Raw genomic sequence first — 22194 nt, 5'->3', positions numbered from 1 at the left:
CTCCCGGCGCTCTGTGGTTTAAGATGGCGGCGGGGGCCGAGGGGGCGAGTCCGTGAGTCCCAGGCCGGAGCGCCGCGGGGGCCGGCGGGGGCGGCGAGGCGGGCGGGAGCCGCCGGGCCGCGCCGGGGGGAGGAGCGGGAGGCCGCCTGCCGGGCCGGGGAGCGGCGGCGGCGGCGGCATGTGAGCGCGGGCCGCGGCCGGGAGCGCGGCGATGGGGCAGCAGGTGGGCCGCGTCGGGGAGCCGGGCGCCGGGCTCCAGCACCAGCCGCCGCCTCAGCACCAGCAGCAGCCGCGGGGGCTGCGGGGGAGCAGCGCAGCCAGGCCGGCGGGCCGTCGGCGGGAGGCGGCCGGGCGCACCGCCGAGGGAGGCTTCAATATCTTCACCCAGCACGGTGAGGGGCCGCGCCGCCGGGCGGGAGGGGCCGGGGGGGCGCCCGCCTGCGCTCGCCCCCCGCCACAGGGTCGGGTCGGGGGCTCGGGGGAGAGGGACAAGATCGCCCTTCCTCTCCTCCCTCTTTTGTTGTTGTTGGTTTAGTTGGGGGAGGGGAGAGTTGCGGGAATTGCCGGGATGAGGAGAGGCGCCTCTTGCAGGCGGGGAGAGCGGGGCAGTCCCTGCCGCTGCTGCCACGTCCCGGGGGATGCTTGCCTCGGCCTAGCCCGGAGCCTGGCAGCGAGCTCGGGGCCGGAGAAACTTCCCCCGGAGCTGGGGACGGCGAGTCCCCGCCATCCACAGCAGGAGCGAGGTGGCACCACCGGGAATCAAAACTTGCAGTGCTTGGTAGCTGTCACTGCAGCCGTTCCTAGCTCTGGTTTTGTTTACAAAGGTAAACGTTACATGTGCTTTGTCTTTCTGTTTACTGAAGCGCTTATAACTTACTCTTCTAGATCTGCAAGTCTCTGTTGCTATAAAGCTCCTGACAGAGCAAACGATTTTGTTTTGACTGGGGTATTATAGCTGCCATCTGATTCTCAGTTGAAGTTTTTGCCTGTCCACTTCTATTCTTATTGCTGTAAACTGATACCGGAAATGTTTAATGCAATATGATTAGTTTCTGTAATCTCTCTTAGGAGGAGCCCACAACTTCAAATCCCCCTCTGTAACTATGGTTTTTTTTATTTATTATATCTGTTTGACAACATCTTAATATAATGCACAAGTTTTGGAAGGTATGATCAACAAACCTGACTGCCTTGACAAGCGTGTTGAGGATAGATGTGGGGGTGCATCTCTAATCCTAAAGAACTGAATCTGCTATGGAATGCTTGGCTGGTTTGGCTTTCAGTGGAGAGAGATGTCAGTGTTTATAGAGCAAGGCTGCTTCTGACAATACGTATTTTCTTCTGCTCAATAGAATGAGCATAGGCAAAAAGATTAAGGAACACGCAACCAGCAGTCTAAATGTAAATATCATCTGCTGTGACTGCTGACACGTAAGTATCTATCAAAACAAAAGCGCAGCACTAAATCTGGTTCTTAAAATCTCAGTGTTATCACAGCTTTTGAGTTCAGGGAGCAGTGTCAACTTTAAAACCAAAACAGAACTCCATGCTTGCTGAAATGCCTGACCCGCTATTACTGCAATTAAAACTAAGGATTACTATTTTATTGCGTCTTTCAACCGTACTATCATCAACTTCATGTTTTACTTTGTCGTCTTTGTATTTTTGTACTTTAAACGGCACTTTGGCAGAAATGTTACTATAAAATAGACTAATATTGTAAATTCACAATGTTAGGAGCAGATCTCAGAAGTTATGCATGTACCGCGCTTCTTTCATTGTGCTGAAGTCTCAGTCTTTAGCAGCAGAGCAAAATTGCTCTATGGGCTGCTAAGCGTGACTTAGCAGGCAAGAGCACTCCTGCTAATGACAAACTGTCTTTTAGTGTTTCGATACCAAGATGACTGTTTGGTTCTTGCTCTTACAAAGCAAAGACAGAAAGGACATTTGTGGGAAGTACAGTACAGCATATGGGGACATGTAGTTACTTCAGAATAACACAGTTGAGACTGACTCAAGCTTTTCATTTATTGCTGCATGTTTTAGTAGTAATTTAATTCAGCATCCTGAACAAATCCTTCTAGCTCCTCCCTCTGCCCTACTAAATTTTGAAGGTAGAAGGTAGGGAGAATTATTTACATGTAGTGGCAGGGAAATGGAGAGAAAAAGCTTCCTTAAGCATGCCTGCACACCAAATAGACAAATTATGTGCTCTGCCAGTCCTTCTGCTCTGTCTTCCTTAGACCTAGAAACAAGAGTGAGCCTGGAAAGCCAATATGCTCTGAATAAAACTGTTCAGTGGCATATAAAAAGAACATTTCTCTGTGATAACAGCAGTTGTATCTTTTAACCTAAGCAATATAAATATTAATTATTTTATCTTCTTCAGTGGTGAGGTAATTATCATTTTACTTCAGGTTTTGTTGCTTCTCTTATTTTCTTTGCAGACTGTAAAGGAAGATGTGCCTATTGAAAATAATATAGAGCTTTTTGTTCTTTTAGATTATGTAAAAGGGGGTGGGGATTTTTGGCAATCTAGTTTTTGAGAGTTTCAGGGCAGGCTTCAAACTCCCATCCCATCTTGCTGAATACCTCAGCCGTGTTAAATTGTTCCCTGGGTCTATGCACATTTTACTAGAAATGAGTGAACAACTCACTATTAATAATCTATAGCAAATGCTAGTCAAAGTTGGGTACCTATTTAAATACTTGTCTTGGGCAATAACCAAAGATTTTTGTCATGTTCCTGAATCTGGAGTTCACTTGCTTTCTCAGAAAAATTGTGTTCTTGTGATCTTGACTCCCCTTGTCTGAGGGAATTTTTTTTTCTCTCAACTTCTATTCTTGTTTTTCATTTACTGACCTTGTTCTCCTGTTTTACTTAACCTGGCTTTCTGCTAGCTTTCTTTAAGTGCTACGCTTCTTTTGCTGAGACGCAAAAGGTTGCTGGCAATACTACTTGATCCACATTCCTCTTTTCTAGTCATTTCTTTCTGAACCTGACCCTTCCGTCCTGTCTCTAGGAATGTATTCACAGTGTATGAAAAGTGATGGGAAAAGCACAGGGTTATGGGCTAGCACTCTCGGACCGCTGACTAAACCAGCCATTCTAAGGATGAGCCTGGGTTAGCTACCTTCCTTGGCTTTCCTTGATACATTCATTGATGTGAGGAAGACAACCTGTTGACTGGTGCTAGACCCTTACAGGTATAAATCTCTGCCTCAGCTCATGTTGGCAGATTTCATACTATACTGTGCCATGAACGATGCGAACCTTACTAAGTACTCTTGCCAGAGTTCATTTTGAGGGGTTGCTTCTTCTGGATTGTTTATGAAAAGGATGGAAGTAAACAATGTTTTCAGCCTCAGACCCACTTTGCTACAGGATTTTGAAGAACAGGTTGTGTCAAATCAATAAAGTGTAAAATCTCTTATGCTAGGCTACCAAAAAATCTGAGATGAGCATTTTTTATGCAACTAACTTGAAGTGTAGTTGCCCTTGAAAAATTGAGAGATTGAGTTGAACCAGTTTGTCCTGAATGTGTTTGCTGTGTTACAGTTGTATAGGGGAAGCACTACAGGTATACAGACACTACCTACTTCAGGATGTATTTTTGGAAGAAGCAAGGAAATTGAAGTTGTTTTCTGCTTTATGGAAAGAACAAGGGAATCTGTATTGCAGCATCTCACTATTCTATCATGAGAACAGACACCTAGACTCCTGGGGGCTTCAGGTCATCGTAGTATTGAATTCTGTGAGCACTGCTGTATAGTTGAGCAGAAAAGTCCTAAGCAAGCTGATAAACTGATGTGATTTGCTAGCCGTGGAACAGAGTTCTCCAAGATGCAAAAGATAGTTGTGGATTTTGCAGCCTTTTGCAATTAGCCCTTCAAAGTGTCCCATTGCGAGCATTCCTAGTACATAATCTGTGACTTATAAAAGCAAGCAATGGATCATCAAGCATGATGGTTGCTAGTAATGTACTAGAAAGGAAGAGTGTAAACAGAAGAATTATTCAAACACTGGTGTTCCCATGTACACTGCATCAGAATTAACTAGTACCACAGGGACAACAACTCAAGAGGGAGAAGCTGTAGTGAACACTAGTTATGATCAAATTCTTACAGCTCAGTGCAACCAGAAAAGATAACTTGGTGCCATTAGAGGATGAGCTTGCTTTCCCTTTCAGAGAAGGAACAGGGGAGAGAACAGGGAAGTAGGTTATCTCCTTTATCCTTTCAGTAGTTTGTTTGAGGGAAGGGGGTAGAACTGATGACAACCAACAACTTCCAAGTTGCATGGGCTCTACTCGGCTCCTCGTATGACCTTTGAATAGTGACATGCTCTAATTTTCTTTCTGAAGAGCAGTGATAACTGCCTACTGAACCAAGATATTCTTTGGAATGGTGTTAGCATGTTTTTCATCTCTGAAAAGACTTGCTGAGTGTTGTGGAGAACATACTGCAGGAGAATCCTGGCTAGGAAGCCTTTGCAGTACCTGTTTGCAATACTGCTACAGTTGCCTTGGTGATATATTTTGGGGTAGCGGAAGGCTCTGCCACACTTGAGCTTTTGATCCAGCAGGCGCAGGACATTTGTTCCCTGTTTTGTTTTCTAGAGGAGGAGTTTAGCAACCTTTTACTATGTGCATCAAGGTCAGGCAAGATAAGCCTATACTTTCAAAAACAAAATTATCATTAAAGCTCCCCTAAGGCAGTTGGAGTGCTATGCCACATGATAAAAATATTCTAAAATAGGAAGAAGCATAAATAACACTATCCCTTTGAAATTCAGTGAAACTGAAGGGCTGGATACAGGAAAATGGAAAGGAGGAGAGAAAATAGGGTCAGTTTAACAACCGCACTTTGTGGACCGCCTAAAGTGTTCTTTATTTTTCATCCCATGAAATGCAGCAAGCTTGGGCCAGAGCTACTTGCCTGCAGACTTTCCTGCCAGTAAATGCCCTGTGCAGATGGAATATAATCGCTGTATTCAGTGCCTGACTCTTTGTACTGTAAATCAGAAATCTTGTGGGACCATAATGTATAAATAACTCTTAACTAATTATTTGGGGAATAAAGGATAGTTCAGCTAAGTGTCCTGAGGAACATCTCCTGCAGAACATAAAATTATAGGCGTGTTCTCTATTGCATCATTCCCCATGATATCTAAATTATTCCTGCAGATTCAGTTGCATTCAATACTCATTTTTATACCTTGTCTTATGTTGGGATTTTTGCATACTGTATTTTGCAAATGAGAGGACTCTACCAACTCGATGGAAGGGACAATATAATACAGACTACTGATCTGTTATAATTCCTGGTGTATGTATATTTCCTATGTGCTTTTCACATAGACAGGGAAACATAGTCTGAAGAAGGTAAGACTGAAATGAAGTTACTTCAGAAGATGTTAGTCAGAACTAACTTAAAAATCAAATTTCAAAGCCCAGACAGATCTCTGATTTCTCAGTTCTCCACATGTAGCAGATGGTGTGGTACAAGTTGTTCTAGCAATATTTCACAAACTTGCTATTGCTTGCAAGTGCAATGTTTTGTAAAAAAAATTTGTGGGATTTTTTTTTGGAAATAGGGACATGGCCAAGTGAACAAATCGGTGGAAAGTGAACTTGTAAGCTATTGGACGCAAAAGCAAATTGTCACAAGTGGCTTAAATCATCTTTTTTAATCTAGCGGGACTGACAGCTCACATAATTAGAGTTGGAAAATACTTGGACCGTCTCCTAGAGATGCTGTAGCAGGGTTGACTTCAGGAATATTTTATGGCTGGTACTAATTACAGATTCTGGGACAGTAGGCTTGAAATCATGTTTTCACTGGTGTTCAGGAGAAGTGACCTGTTCTGTGACCCACTTACTTCAGCATATGTCACGTTTGTTCTTAAAGCAGGCCAATGCTTGCTGAAGTCAAACCATACTTTTCAGATCTTTGTTTTAAAGATAAAGCTAGATGATCGTTAGCGTGATTTATTGTAGCCCATTTCTCTTAGTTGTCACAACTTAGTTTCCAGTATACTTATTATCCGTAAACTGTCTTTTAAATACTGCTGAAAGCTGACTAGTTCACGCTCATAAGAAACTACATTAAAATCTAGCCAATATAAAACAAGAAACAGCAGTTTATACTTATTCCAGTAGGGATGCGTGTGAAAGTTATTAAAAGTAATACAGTTAGGTTTTGATTAGTGACTTGCCGAGTTCCTTTTCAGCTGGTTGTATTTCAAAAAGCCAAGGATGAATGGCCACAGACTAAAGCCTCACCTACATTATAACTGTTTCAGAATCTGATATCCTAAATCACTGCTTGCCAAACGGTTAGTAGTTCTTTTAACAGTATGTAATTATGAATGACGCAAAGCTTGGTAGCTGTAGTGCAAATGGCCCCTTGACTGGCTTTGCAGGTGAACCTGCAAAGTAGGCATACAGGTTCCTTCTTAACAGCATTCAGCAGAGTGTTTACTGGTAAAGAAATACTTTTCATAGTTGTTTGGACCACCAGCAGTTTCTCTTTCCCTCAACACAGCAGGAAAGAAACAAAAGGTTGTCAACTGTGTTACCCCACTCAGCACTTGTTGGGTCCAAAGTGATGGTTCTCTCACCGATACTGCATCATCCCTGACATTTCTCTGGTTTTGTGGTTATGAAATACTTTATTTTAAAGGCTGATCTTGGTATTATCCATAGAGATTATTCTCTCTAGAATAAGTGACTGTTACAAAAACCATTGAGGCTTCCTGTTGGTAACACGTAAACCACAACAACAAAGCTTAGTTATATTACCCATATCCGCTTAGGAAGTGTCATGTGCTTTGTGGGCTTTCTATAAAGACATGCACATCTCCCAGTGTGTTTGTTTATCTGCAACTGTGTGTAAATTAACTTTTTAATAGGTGGCTTTCAGTATCAGCTAAATCAACACAGGAATTTCAAAAAACAGTCCAAAAACAACTTTGCCTTTTTTGAGGGGGAGACAAAGATGCACAGAAATACTTCACTGAGAATTGAACTGGGTTTATTTCAATATTCCAGTGCTCTTTAAAGGCCATTTAAACATATTTCTTTTAAGACTGAATGTTTTCAAGAAATTCCTTTCCTCTTCTCCTGTCCTTCCCTCCGAACGTTGTCCGTAGGATCTTAATCTTACTGTGATACTTCCATTAAAAAGAATTACATGTGTTAATAAACTTGGAGCTTCACTTATATTGATTTGAAAGCATTCTATGACAATAGTGATGTGAGAATTGGGACTACAATTATGTAAGAAAAGCAGCTCTTCAATGAAGGAACACTCATTTTCTATAGGACAGTTCTGCATCCACTCATCCTTTAATTTGATAATGGTACTGATTTGGATTTTGGACTCTTTCCTAGTTTGTTTGGTGTTTTTTTTTTGTTGTTGTTATTTAATACTAAAGTGAAATTGAAGTAGCTTCTTCTTGTTATAAGCTATATATGGCAAAGGCATAGGAGCCATCTCCTGCTGCTGTTGGGGTCAAATTAGCAATCAAATTAGAGGATAGGAGGATGAGAACACCGTGGACTTGTGACCCTGTGCACCTCCTGGTCTATTTCTACTTCCTTTCTCCTACGATAATCCCGACAACAAAGCATCAAGCATGTCTCTGCTGTTCCTATTTGTCACCATCTTAACTAGGATATGTAGGATGAACAGCTATGGAGAACAACAACTTCTGGAGAAGAGTATTTCCAGAAAGGCAGATAATGCTGGAGAGGAAAGAACAGGAATAAGGAAAAAACTGGAAAAAGAGAAAAGGGTGAAAGATGATCTTGCAGCTTCTCTTTAATAGCGCATTTTGGTACACTGGAGATTGTGTTTCGACTGTTCAGCTTTGGAGATAATGTTTTGAAATACAATCTTGGGTATATTTAATAATTGTTGAATGAGACAGGTGGGCCTTCTAAACTGATCTATGACAAGTTAGAAGTGGATTACTGACCAATGTCCCTGTAATGGGCAGCATACTGGTTGGGGGGTTTCCCCACACAGAATAGAATAATTTCAGTTGGAAGGGACCTACAACGATCATCTAGTCCAACTGCCTGACCAATTCAGGGCTGACATAGCTAATGACTGATACCAGGCACAAAAAGATGAGGAGTTCCAATGAGGAGTTCCAAGTTCCTGGAGCACAACCAAATGTTAATTTGCAGGACTGTTCATTTTGGGAAGGAAAAATCCACCAAGAAGATCTCCTTCTCCTGTTCCCTTCTTACCAGAGATAGAATCCAGTACAATTGAGTAGTGAATACATATATACACTCTTTAGAGTTCACATGTAGGTTTTACAGTGGGTTGGTGTAAGATACCAATAATCACTTTTGTTGCAGGTTAAGTGTGCTCAGCACCATGGCTAATTTTGAAACAGTTGCCAGGCTTGCTTCTGGTTGAAAGAAATGATATTAAGATTGGCTATTATGGTGGTAGTATGTAGCATAGATCATGAAGTGTTCTTGTTTTTCAGATTCCGTGTTCAATTAGATCCATAATTTTGGAAAAGTTGACTGTAGAGAGTAGTGTGCCTGTACAGTAGACACACTGAAACATATAGGAATTGCAAAGTGAAGAAACACTTCCTCATCACAAACTGTGTACACTCAAACATGGCCTAGCCTAGAAGCTTGTTTAAATATTGTCATATCCAAGTAAATTAGTATTACCTCCTATATTTACCCTAAACATCAGGGGTCCAAAAGGTGTTTACAGACCACGGATCTGTTTTCTAGACAAAAACCTAAAACATTTGTACATTCTAATTTTGTAGCCCCTGGATTGTGAAGATAACCCTTCAAACCCAAGCTGGAGTGTAAATCAATATAATGAGGCCTTCCTTAGCTTACAGGGTCAACTCAGTTTCTCAAGGTTATTTCAAAGCCGTTGCTGCTCAGGGTTCATTTTGCTAACCAGCAGTGTCAGGGAGTTAACAAGACTGTTCAGTTTTGCTGCTGCTATTCAGAAACCTGTGGGAGGCTGTGCAACTGATGAGAATATCAATTTTGTGTTGCTGCTTAGAAAAGCCAAGAGCAGATACAGCTATACTAGTTATCTCTGAAATTTACTTAATAATAGAAGAAAACTGGAAAAATTATTTAGATTAGCCTTGAAGGGATTTAAAAATAAATAATTTTAAAGTGTTATTTCCGGTCCAGCATTTGTCAGAACTTGCCAATTAATGAAACTATGGTGACTGTTTAGCAATTTAAAAAGTCTGTTTATGCAAACTTTTAAAAAATTGATACAAGTTATGTCATCTAGGACGAGTGAAATGGACTCTTCTTAGAGATCTGAATAACCTTAAAGGTCTTTTGGAATAGTTAGTGGCATAGCTTCCTTCCTCCATTAAGTCACTGGGTGCAGCAGAACTCAAGCTTATACTAGCCTGAGCTGGCTTACATTAGCATGGACTTACTCACTGCTTGTGTTTAATGCAGTTTTTTCTCAGAACACAGGTTTTAATTGCAAAGCTTTCTTTATGTCCACCGTTCACTTCAGTACAAGTGAAAGAGAAACAGCGTCCTTTGTCTGAGAGCTGATTTGTGGTTCCTTTTCTCCTATAAATTAAGTTTTTTCATCTATAAACCAGCAAGTAAAAAAATTCAGTCTAACAGTTGGCAGCTCTCAGGCTCAGATTTAAGATACTAAAGCTAAAATACCAAGTTCTTCAAACTTTAAATTGCTGAATGTCCTACATGTGCTCTTTAGAATATTGTTGATATTAATAGTCTAGTCTCGATAAAGTTACTCTTAGAATGGCACCTTGATCAAAGCATAAAGGCTGTGGTATAGGCAAGACTTTGAACAGATGCTCTGAAAGTTGTTTCTTTGATCACTTTGTGTTGATATCACTTAGTGGTGATATCACTTAATTCTGGTTTGTTTTCAAACCTGCTTTTTTACTGTCTGGATTGGCATCAAGTAAGCCATGATGAGCTTTATCATTTATGACAATAACATATATAAATAGTGAGGGCCAGCCCTCTGCAGGCCCCAGAGAATTCTTGCGCTTTCTCCTGATGAGGAAGATGAGTGGGGTTTTGGTAGGTTTTGTCTTCTTTTTTTGCAGCAGGGAGACATGTACAGCTTGGGGAGGGATGAACAGTGCTTTTGTAACTGATACCAGTGTGAAACCTGTACTCTGGCCCAATTGCCCAGTGAAGCACAGCAAAATACTTTTCCATTAATCATGAATTGTATGCTTGTTATTCAGGATGATTTTTATTGGTTTTACTTAATTTTGATTTATGGCCTTTTTTTTAAATCCCAAGAGTAAACAGATAAAGTAGAGGTAGTTTATCATATTAAAAAGGCTTTGTCTAGAGAAGATCCTTAGAATAAATAGGAAAATGGTATATAGTGTCTTGCGGTGCTAGTATTTCAAGTTATATTTAGTTTTTTTCTTCAGGATGTCAAAAAACTGTGGATATTAAAGTTTGCAACATAGCTGTGAGGAAGGAGCTGATTTTTCATGTTAGAAGAAACCGAGATCTATTTTTCTGAGTAATCTAATAAATTTGAGTCTGATATAAACTACAGAAGAACAACTAGCCCACTTTTCATAATTTTTTCTTCTGGGGTGCATTAGATGGCTTAGGATTGATGTGCAAAAATCAGTAGATGCTCAGATAATTATTTGGGTAGCCTGCCATAGCTATCCTGTGAAACAGAAGTCTAGCAGGTTTAATTCTTGCTTTTGTCATAAGAGTACTAAATCTGTTTTGTCAGAAATTTTTTTCACTTTCTGTTTTTAGGTCATCATAATTAAATACATTTAACTTCTTTAGGGGTACAATATTTAAAGAGGGCATTGCGCTCTAAATCAGTCATTTAATTGCATGGTAATTCCTGCACTTTAGCACCTAGTTAGAAGTACAGGTATGCTTTGAGAAGTTGAAATAGGCCACACGCTTAAGTCTGTCAAAGCTAAGCTTGTCTGTAGTCTTGTACAGAAGTTCTAATTCTGTCTTATTTTGATGTGAATAAGTCTGTATAGCTTCCGTCTATTTTTTGTCAAATGGTTAAGCTAAATTTGAATAAGACACTTGGTATGTATGTGTCTTTATCAACACACAGGCTTGCACCATGATAGTAGAGGTGCAATGACTTTGTGTGGTTTGTTAGTATTTCTGCTAAATAAAATGTTTTTCTTATTTTAGGGGTTGGTGGCAAAGCATATAACTGCTTCTAGGTGCAGCCTAGGTCTAGAATAATGCTCAGCTGGCCCCTCAGTGCCTGCTCAGCCACAGGTGGATGGACTTACTCCTGGTATTATACTCACTTGCATTGTGGGCTATGGAAACCATGCCTTAAGGCAATATAGCTATAGGCTGTTTAGGCTCAGGTGAGCTGTGCTAGTTTTCTTGCTTTACACATGGGGGAATGGTATCCCTGGGTGCTGATTGTTAGCGTGTTTTCTGTTGGGCATCAGCTGTTACAGAACTACACTGCAGCTGATATGCGTGAGGCATTGCCAGCAAGTATTTTGTTCCTGAAAAAGAACAGCACTTGATTACTCGAACCTCTTAGACAGCCTTTCTGCTTTCTTTAGCCTTTCCCTCTCCACACAAAGCTCACCTTGTTATGTTTGAGCTGGGAAGGAGGCTTTGAAACACGCACTGCATTGTCAGCAGGGAGCAGGTGGGTATGAAAGAGCACAGCCTCACGCTGGGCAGAACTACCACGTTAGCTGAGGAGCCTGGGCAGCACACGGGAGGCTGTGTGAATTTTAAAGAAAGAAGGTAAAAGGATCAATTGCAGCTGCTTATTGAGAACGTGATTTTCCAGCCTACCACGAGAGGGTGCCACAATGCTTTGACTTAATTTATCCATTGCTAAAAGGTTTTTCTGTTAGGAAAAGTGGAGGGATTTTTTCCAACGTTACTGTGTTACAGTGAAGAGTGTTTTAAGTAACTTTTGGTTTATGAAAGCAGGCAAGTTCCACATATCAAAAGGCAGATGTGGCTGTCTTAAAATTTAAGGGAATACATGTTTATTTTGCTTTTGCCTTTAAGAGCTCAACTGCTTTCTTTTTAGTTGTTTTGTTTCTGTTGGGCTTTATCCTAGATAACTTAATCTGCCAGTAAAAGAGGTTTTCCAACTTGTTTATGTGTAAGTATGCAGGCAACCTTTCGTGTGTGAAGACATTAAATCTGATACTTCTGCTAGGTAATTTGAGCCCTCAAATTAAGAGTCACTTCTCATTGCTTCTGTGCACTTCTCATCTGTAAAATGGCAATAATGCTTGCTTGTTTTATGGAGATGTTTAGACTTAACTTTTGCATAAACACACACAGAAAAGCTGTCTGCAGGCTAAATGTTCAGTCATGCACTTTTGTCTCATCCTGTAGGCTGTTAGAGAAACATGTTCGTCGTGGTTCTAGCCTGTATTTCAAAACAGTTGTGGCATGGTAATAGGTCTGAAAGAAGGTTAGTGTTTGTATTAATTGTTTGACTCACCTTGAAACGGAAGCTCAAGGCACTGTGCTTGGCTGAATGTTATCTATCAAACATCCATAAAGAGGCTGAAGCTACAGTGAATTAGCAGCAGAGAGAACTATACTGTCTTTGGTTGTTTAGCAGTAGAGCAATACAAACAAAAGAGTGAATTGCAGTAAGCATTCATGCAGTTGGGTTGTTGGCTGGGAGACAGGATCTCTGCAGAGATCCCAAACCTGGTGTTCAGGGTTTAGGCATGTAATTACAAAAAAATAAGATCACCTGACACTGCTGTGGTGTTCATCATTGACTGCTCAGCTGTGGGGTAGCTGTTACACAAAATTGGGATGCATTTGTGTTTTTTCTAAAAGTCACTTATTCCCTTGAATACTAGCCAGTGAAAGGCCACATTGAAAGAAACACATTAACCAGTCCTAAAACAGACTACTAGAAAGGAAATACGAAAATGTTTAAAATACAACCAAGACAGACTTCCTGTCTTGCATACTATCATGTAAAAGCAAAGGCATGACTTCTGGTATGCTGTAGCTGTCCTTTTTTTCTCCCCTGCACTTTCCTAATTTGTTACAAGATTGAGATCTTACATGCATTTCAGGCTTTGGCATCTGGCTTTGTTACATCCACCCATCCATTATTTCCTCTTACAGAAAGATTAAAACACTTCATCACACAGTTACCCCCTGTGCTCCACCTCCTGAGCCTACAGGGAGGTGGGCTTGTAATTTTTGCAACCATAAAAGCTATTATACAAGCAGCATCTTGGATTGTTAATAGAGAAGCAGGCTTTAGTATATAGAATAAACTGCTCTGGTTCAGCGCTGCTTCATATCACCAAACTGAAGGTTACCTTTCCAGGGATTGCTCTTGTGCTTTTAGAAATCAGATGGTGATCCTGTTTGTTGAGAAGTGTCATTCCATGGTGAATAGTGTGTGAAATGAGGTTGTCTGAGGCTTAAGGGGAAACAGAATTGAATATCCAGGAATTGGTGCTGGTGACAAATTAGGAAGAACTATTTCCTTTCCTATGAGCATTTAGCATTCTTACTCAGCTGCCTGTATCTTTATTTGGAGCCATATCTGTTCTGAAAATGAGACAGGTGATGCACAGTGTCTTTCTATCTGATTCTCTTTGCTCTTGGGGAAACAGTTCCCAAATTCCTTGCCTTTGCTGACAAAGGATGTCAGCTCTAAAACCAAGAATACAGATATGCAGGAATTGAAGAAAATGGTTTCTCCCCATGAAGGTACCATCTTTGTTTAAATATTAAAAAAATGAGATATTGGCATGAGTAAAAGTCCCTGCAGTTAAGAAAACTATTTTCTGTAGTAGTTAGCTATTTAGTCTAATTTTTTTTTTCCACTGGTAGAGTAGTAAGTTTAGAAAAGGAAGACAGTGTTTTATCGTACAGATAAGTGAAAGGCATGAGTACACAAGATGGTTTATGCAATAGGTCTCTAGCAGAACTACTGACGCAGCACCCTTTCCACAGGAACATGCTTTCTTTTCCAAGTTTGACTGTAGAGGCTTTCTATTACGCTTTGCCCTATGACAGATTTTCTTCCCTTTTTTATGCTTGAACTTAAAGCTACTTGTTTTAATCCTACTTCATTAGTGTGAGGAAGTGTCGGAGTTTTTGTTTTGAGAACATCAGTAGTTGAGACTGTAGCTGTTTTCAGTGTTGTATGTCTTTGTATTGAAAGTGTTATTCATTAGAGACATACTGTAAGGATTTTGTAACAAAAGCTCTAAGAATTGCACTTTAGGAAGGATGGCTGATCAACACAAGTTTGAGTCCTGCTCTGCCATAGCTTCCAGTCTGATATTTAGCAAATGACTGTTTCTTTGCTTTAGACCTTCTTCTGCATAGTACGAATTTTACCCTACTCTGTAGGACTGTCAAGAGAATAAAATATCAAAACTGTGAGGCACTCGATATATCAAGTGCTACAAAAATATCCCATGTAGTATCAAGTCATACTATTAGCATGCCCTGAATGAGAATGTTCTGTAGGCTGTGAATTTAATGCATGTGAGAATAAGCATTTACTGCTGGTGAAGGGTACAGCATGGTTAGCGCTAGTGAGAGTAGTCACCCACAAAATAGGTATGGCCTCAGCAGAAGCCTGGGATCTGATACATTGTCTTTCTCTTTTCTCCTTAAATTACTAACAAAGCGTTCAGCAAAAATGGTGGATCTCATTGTTTAGTTGTAGACACCTGAGCAGGCTAGATGGTTACCTACGAGAGGGTTTGGAAATAAATCTTACTAGAGTTCATATCCTCATTGTGTGTCTTGTCACAAGTCTGGAGAACAATTACTAGATTTAGAAAAACTTCACTGTTTGGGATGAGATACTCATGCTGCTGTTTCCTGACTGCCTCTTGGGTAAAAGAACAGGCACATCACTGGATGACATGTGTTCACTCTCAACTTTGTATGGTAGCACTCATGCAATTTTAAATCTGAAAAAATATGACTGCACATCTCAGGCCTGGTCTCTGAGGAGGAATGCCGAGTCCTTTCAGCAACGTGCCTCCAAAGACAGCTGCGCAGTTAGCATTCATGTCTGCCAGGGTCTGTGCTCTCCACAATGATCCCTACCCCAAATCTCCAGACAAAAACAGGAGATGTATCTCAACAGCTGCAGAAGGCTCAGTTTATGAATCTTAATTAGGGTAAGGAGTTATTTGAAGTATTTCTTTTCATAAGTCTCTAATGATGGTTGTAAGGGCTACATATCCCCATTCAAGTTGTCAAGATAATGCTAACCTCTTTATAGAGGTGGAGTTCTGGTGATCTGAGCCTGTGTGGATGCCACGTCCCTCTAAACAGAAATAATGCTCACATAGACCGTAGTGTTTTTCTGTGCTCTACCAGTGTGCTCTCAGTTCTCCTTCCTCTTTTCCCCTGCCCAGGTTGCACTTTTTTTTGCATACACTGATTTTTCCAGTTGTATTTTTTCCTTGAGAGTAGGCTACCACCCTTACATGATATACTGCTTTCATAACATTGGCAAAGTGCCCAATAAAACTGGTTTGAGACCTCCACACCCAGACCTGAATGTTTTTCTTCCCCGGTTTAAAGGAATGACCTGCATTTTATGTATTTGTCTTAGATTACAGCAGCCACCTTCATGTATTAAGAACAAAACCAAGACTGTCAGTTTCCCCATAATTATATTGTACCTGTCATTATGTAGGAAGCCCTGCGCTTTCTTTAGAAGTAAAATCATTAGATTCCATATATTTTAATTGGGTGAGTCATTTAGTTTCGGTCCTGCTGCTAGAGCATGCCTCCATTGTGTCTAATGTAATTTCCCCTTAATGGGGCCAACAGTAGCAGTACCAGTAATATGAAGTCCGTTATAAATAATCTGTCTACAATATTCACAATACATAATTTCCAAAAGATTCACCAGGAATTTTCAAAGAAAGAAAAAAATAAATGCAAGTATTCTATGATGGAGAGGGTTATAAGTTGATCTAGGAAATACCTAATCTTGAATTAAACTTTTACAGGATATAGCATGTTTGTATCCTGGTCATCTGAATTACAATATGATAAGGCTGAATTGATGAAAACTTGTCAAAAGAGAAGCTCGTCCCCACCACCACCATGCTCCTTCTTTACTAGTACTGGTTCTTACCTAGCTCTGTGGTGAGCCAGTCCAGGGAGCTAAACTCTGAAATGATAGTTTGGTTTCCTGACCCAGCTTACTGCACATAAGATGAACACGGGTATGAGCGCATGGGAAGCAACAAAGGAGGCAGCTGGGAGCAGAGGAGACAACCACCCATCTGGCAGCAGCTGCCTGCTGGGTTCACTTAGCCACATGGTCAGTCTGCACCCTCAAAACCTTAGCAAAATAGTTTCGTGGTTTTGTCTCTTGTGCCTGGGGGAGGGCTTTGATGAATCGGGTTTAGGATTACTAAAAAAAAAAATCTAATAGGCTATACACATACACTTAACATTGTATCTCTTTAGCAAGGCTGCTATCTGAAATGAGCCCCTAAATTTGTCCTTTTAGAATCTTTGAAATTCAGAAATGAGTTAGCTCAGATGCCTAAAGAGTCAAAGGCAGTATCTCTTCATAAGAGGTTACTTCCCCAAGTTTCTAAGAATAGGATCACCTCTTATGTGGTTTAAGGGTGGGGTTTTTGTAAGATATATTTTACTCCAGTGCTCATTGAGTTCTTGGCCTTAATGGCTTTCTACCATGTTACACATATATGCCTTGAATAAAAAGCTGATTATAACCCGGTGCCCATGAACAGCAGCTCTTCATTGCTGTCATTGAGTTGGTGAGACTGATGGCTAAAGGAAAAGGCTGGCTGTCCTTGAAGCTGAACTAGGTGTGAACTTAAAGTTGGCTAACCAAATGGATTATTTGACCAATATTTCTGCCAAAAGAGTCTCAGTTCTGTGAATAAATCTGTTAGTCTAGTTTCTCTAGTAATTAGGTTCTTATACTGGTAATCTTCTGCATTTTAATTAGACCCAATTCTCAATATAGAAGTTTTACTAAGCAGTCACGTTTGACGTTACTAATAAGAAAACATGCCAACCTAGATTAGTCAGTCTTTTTGAGGGTTGATTCTGCTTGGTGTATTTGATCATTACAATTTCATGTTTGTCATTACTCAGCTTTTCCACCTTCAGAACCTGAGGTGTGACCCTGCATGTTTAATTTACTGGTCTTTGGGGGGGGGGGGAATCGTACTCTGTCTAGGTCTCTGCTGGATATTCTCCAGGCTCATCTTTTGTATTTCAGTCATTGATTTGTGTGCTGTTCATCTTCATGGGTGCTTCACTTGGTCTTTGTGGGTGCTTCAGAGGTTTTCCCTCTTTTTGCGGGCACAGGCAATCTACTGTTCATGATGAAAGTGTGACCTTAAGTGGTGTTTGCCCCAGAATCTCTGTGGATGCTTTATGCAGGAGCTTCAGCATCCTTGCTGGAGGAGCTTAAATGTGCTGGGTGCTTCCAGGTTTCTAAATTTCAGCTCTTGGTTCAGTTTTTCAGGGACTGACCATGCAGGCTTTATAAAAAATTTGACATTGTTATGCTTGTATGGTTTATTTTAAATTGTAAGAGACTTAGATCTCAAAGCAATAATATGTCCATATAAACGTCTTTCCTTGCCTCACTTCCCTCACTGTTTTTGACAGTTTTGGCATCTGCTCAGTTCGATAACCTGTCTAGGAAGTTGTTACTTCTAAGCAGCCCATGCAGCACATAGTTATATAGGCTTTAAGTGCTTCAAGTAGCTTGAAAGCAATGGGAAGACTGTTTCTGGCAATGACATAGGTGAGCAGGAAACATGTCATTAATTCTAAAGACCCTTCAAATAACTTTCAAATATTAGTTAGCTTCTGATTCCATAAAGTCCTTCTAAGCTGAAAGACCCATTTTAAACCTACACAGTACAGCAGCTTTCAATCTGAAGTTAATCTGCTTCTGGATGCTCCATTGCATGCCAAATAGCAACTCTTGAGCTGAGGCATGTCTTGTAGTTTACACCTCAAAGGTACTTTTTCAAAGAAATTTGAGACTTAAGTAACATGTCACAACAGCGTGGAATTCCAATAGAGAAATGCCCTAAAAGGCAGGGGTTTAGTGGCATCTCAAGAAGCTGGCAGCGATTGACTGTCTTGCAGTAGTGCTAAATAAGAGGTCTCCATAAGGATGAGATAGACAAGCTCTTGGCTGGAAGCAGTATCTACATGGATGGTAAATGTTCTGCTAACTGCTGCACTGACAAGAGCTACAGTTATTTTGAAAACACTTACATACAGGATTGCCGTAGGTAGCTGCTGTAAATAGTAGAAATGTAACTGAAAAATCTTCTCCCAAGCTACCAAAAGCCAGAGTTACTTTAGTTTCCAGTACCTGGACAAAAGGCAGAAAACAGGGACATTCTGTCTCTGCTTTCAGAGGCTAAGTCAGAACTGAGGACAAGTTCACCATGCTTTTGTTACTCAAATAACTGATTTGGAGTAGGTTTGTACTCTAAGAGGCTCAAGAGGGAAAATGATTTTGAGAGGAGCATTTGCAGGACTGCCTGTTGTCTTGGAATTTCCAACTTCAAGACGGCAACTGGTGTGCTGGTATCAGCCCAGTAGTGAGCCCTGGTCCCAAAGGAAGCACTTAGCGTGGCTGGTTCTTGAAGGGATACAATATAGCCCTGTGTAATCCAAGCAGTCAGCTGTCCTGACAACCTATATAGGCTAGCAACAACTGGGAATGTTTTTCTGTGAAGTGGGAGGAAGAAGGAATGAGATGGAACTCTGTCGAATGAAAAGAAAAAATATCTTAATTCAACAAGATAAAGGGACCTTTCTTGGCCTTTCAAACCAGAAGGCATGGGGATGCTGCAAGCAAGTTCCCTTCTGGATGGCACAGTTAGACTTCGGTCTCAATCTCAGTTCAAAATTTACATTTCGTAAAACAACACTCCTAAATTAAGCAGCAGTTTTACATACCTCCCTCATAGCAAGCTGTATGGCACAACTGGCAAAAATCTTGCCATGAAACTGAATGCAGCTGATGTTCTTTTGTCAGAGATCTTATTTTCTAGTTTAGGTTAAATCGTCTTGCACTTCATTAATTTCCCCATTCTTTGATTGATGGTGATAGAGTACAGATACCATTCCTCCTGTGGGCTGCAAGTACTCCTATAGGCTATATGAATGGCTTGATTTCTCTGATTTGTGTGACTTAGTCGTATTTTTGTCTTGTTCATGCACGTCACGTATCAGTGATAACTCATATCAACTTGAATGGCAGTTTCTGTGCATTTCTACTTGTCACTGCTACCATTGCTGCAGATGTAAAAACTCTTACCAGCACCACAAGAGGTAAGGTAATATTGATGCATCCTCCCAGTTCGTGATGTGCTGTTACTATCCACAGTAAAATCCACAAAAACTGATGTTGTAGATGGATGCAATTTAGAAACTAACCAGTACTTTACAGAGGGAGAGGAAACAAACTGCTGAGTGAGCCGCAATGTTAGACCTCCCATTGGGAATTTCCAGCCCTTTCCCTCTTCCTTCCTCCCTCAGAATATATATAGTAAATAGAGTAAATTAAGCATTGGGGGAGGTGGCACCCAAAGGCAGAAGCAGTTATAGAGGCTAGAGTAGCCTTCAGTTAAAAACAGCTGACAATATACTGACCAATCCTCTGAGCATCCCAGTCGTACCACCACAAATACTGGCAGCAGGAGAGATGTCTCAGACAGCTATGCCAGTATTAAGTGGGAGGAAGGCTCTTTAAATAACTAGCAGTGGGTCTTACTCCCTGACTGTGTCAACATTGAGTTGTTGTTTCACCCTCTGAACAGGAAAAATTAGTCAAGTAATTGTGTGGCAAGCAAGTGACAAAATGAAATAATTTTTTTGCTTTTTCTAGTTGCTGGATCTGTTTTAGTGGATACTTTCCTTGTCATTTTGCATTTCTATTTGAAAACCTCTAAGCAACAGATCAAAATCAGAACAAAAGAGGAATAGATTTCGTTAAAATCGGGGGAGTAGCACTCCTCATCACTGAAGTAGTCCAAAAGGACACTTGCCTGTTTTGGTTTTGGAGTATCTGTACTTTGAGGAGGCTAAGGCAGCATTCGTCCCTTCCCCTCTCACTGTTAACCTTAGCATGCTTTTACGTTAGTGTGCATAATCCAGTCTTGAAAAGCCTGCCTTACAATATAGCTTACATTGTCTCTTCTTATTCCAGGTGAATGGAAGGTTCTGTGGTACCAATTCAATAAAATAGGATTTCATTTAGTTAGGATTGCCTCAAAGCCCTTTACAATCCTAGATAAATCCATACAACTATTCTCTTCTTCCATATTTCCCCAGCAAAGGAGGGAATGTTTGCAGTGTTACAGAAAAACAAACTGTTAGCTTTCAGGTTAGCATTGTACATTGGCAACAGATCTTGGCTCTTGTGGGGATTTGTCTTTTGACAAATTATTAGATATTAGATAAACCTGGAATTGCAGCTACCTCCTTTATGATGTTTATTTGTCTATAGATCTGATTCTGTCCTTGCTAGCCTAATCATCTTGCTAGCCTAATTTAAGGTTAATCTAAGCATTTTTCTTGCAGTTTCTGGTTTTTGAAATGGCAATCTTTAACCTGGTCAAAAGGTGTGGCCTAGTGTTTCTGGGGAATTAAGTCACTCATTTCCACACTGTTGTACTTTGCTTGCTTTTCTTTATTGCTCTGAAAACAAATTAGTAGAAAGAAACGTCATCTACAGCATGTTTCTGCTCTGTTTGCATCCAGGCACATTGAAGTTTCACATCTCCTGCAGTATTTCTCCCTAGAGCCAATTATACCTTCTTTAACCAGTGTTCTAGTTCAGCAGTTTCCCTTACAAAGTCATTTTTGTCTTTTTTTTAAGTGCTCCTCACCATAGGATAGCAGTATCTGATGACTTAACCAGATCATACACTGTACTAAGCACTGATTATAGTATATAACTTGCTGGAACACATTAATGTTTTTGTTTAGTGAGAAGGTGCTAGAAATGAAGCACCTATCAAATAGGAATAAAGGAAGTGTCTTTTACTCAACTTTCTAACTTTTCTTCAATTCACCTGTTTTTTAATTAAAAGCTGCTGTCGGACTATGACAGATGATGTGAAGAGGAAGAAAGCAAATAGCAAGATGGTAAAGTTGCTAATAATATTTAGTTAAAGACAGTAGAGACAAAAGTTGACTGAAGAACTGCAGCAGGTTGCAGGTTGAAGTGGTACAAGATTCAGTATAAACATGTGGAAGGTGGTACACAGGAAAATGGTTCTAGCATTGCATGTGAGGTATTTAGCTCTGAGCTGACTACTGCAACAATAGAAATAAATCTTTGAGCTGTAATAAGACAGTATCATGACAACATTTGGAATTATAGTCCAAAAAGCAGAGCATTAGGAGTAGAAAAATAACAATAGTTCTGCCACTGTACAAAGCTATGGTTTGAATACTGCATGTAATTCTGATCTGGTTATCTGGAGGGGTGTATGGTAGAGCTAGAAAAAACCTCAGAGGAGGACTGTTTAAAGGTGACCAAAGGCAACAACAACATCAGACTGCCTAAGACAAACTCTTCAGCCTGGAAGAGAGGTGGCTGAGGTAGAATAAGATAAAGGCCTATAAAAATCACAAGTGGAAGGGAAAGCACCAACAGGTAGTGATCGTTCAGGATTTGCCACTGTACAGACTGAGGATCATCAAATGAAACTAGCAGGTGTCGTGTTCAAAACAAGTAAGAACCTGTTCTTTTTTCTACAATGTGCAGTGGAGCTATTGATAACATTGTGGCAGGATATTGTTTATGTGATAAGTTTAGTTTGCATTACTTCAGACAGCAACTGGACAAAATAATGGAAGAAGCCTGTCAGGAAGTTTAACTACAACAATGCCAGCTCTGGCTCAGAAGGACCTTGAGCTGCAACGTGTTGGAGGCTTGGAAAGTATTCTACAATAATATCATTACCCTTTCCCCAGGCAACTTCTGTTGGCAATGGTAACAGCAGGATGCTGGGCTATAAGTGACCTAGTACGGTTGTTGTTAGGTGCCTGAAGAATCCCAGTTGTCAGCTAGCTGACTTGCTTTTGACATTCTTAAGTGTTCTTCTAAATCTGAGAGGCAGGACTTGTTTTTCCTATTGTACTTCCTTTAAATGTCCTACAGTTT

At 40.5% G+C, this 22194-nt stretch overlaps 1 protein-coding gene across 1 annotated transcript in view; it reads left to right on the top strand.

Annotated features, from left to right (window-relative positions):
- The first annotated feature begins 211 nt into the window (after positions 1-211).
- ABL2 (ABL proto-oncogene 2, non-receptor tyrosine kinase) overlaps positions 212-22194 on the top strand; it is a 50655-nt gene continuing 28672 nt past the window's right edge. The window contains exon 1 of the mRNA XM_076339661.1: positions 212-392. Coding sequence (XP_076195776.1) covers positions 212-392 — 181 coding nt within the window. The remainder of the gene's footprint in view (positions 393-22194) is intronic.

Source organism: Aptenodytes patagonicus, chromosome 5, assembly GCF_965638725.1.
Source record: "Aptenodytes patagonicus chromosome 5, bAptPat1.pri.cur, whole genome shotgun sequence".
NCBI classification, from domain to species: domain Eukaryota; kingdom Metazoa; phylum Chordata; class Aves; order Sphenisciformes; family Spheniscidae; genus Aptenodytes; species Aptenodytes patagonicus.
Note: the sequence above shows the minus strand (reverse complement) of the source record. Positions and strands in the feature narration are given on the sequence as shown.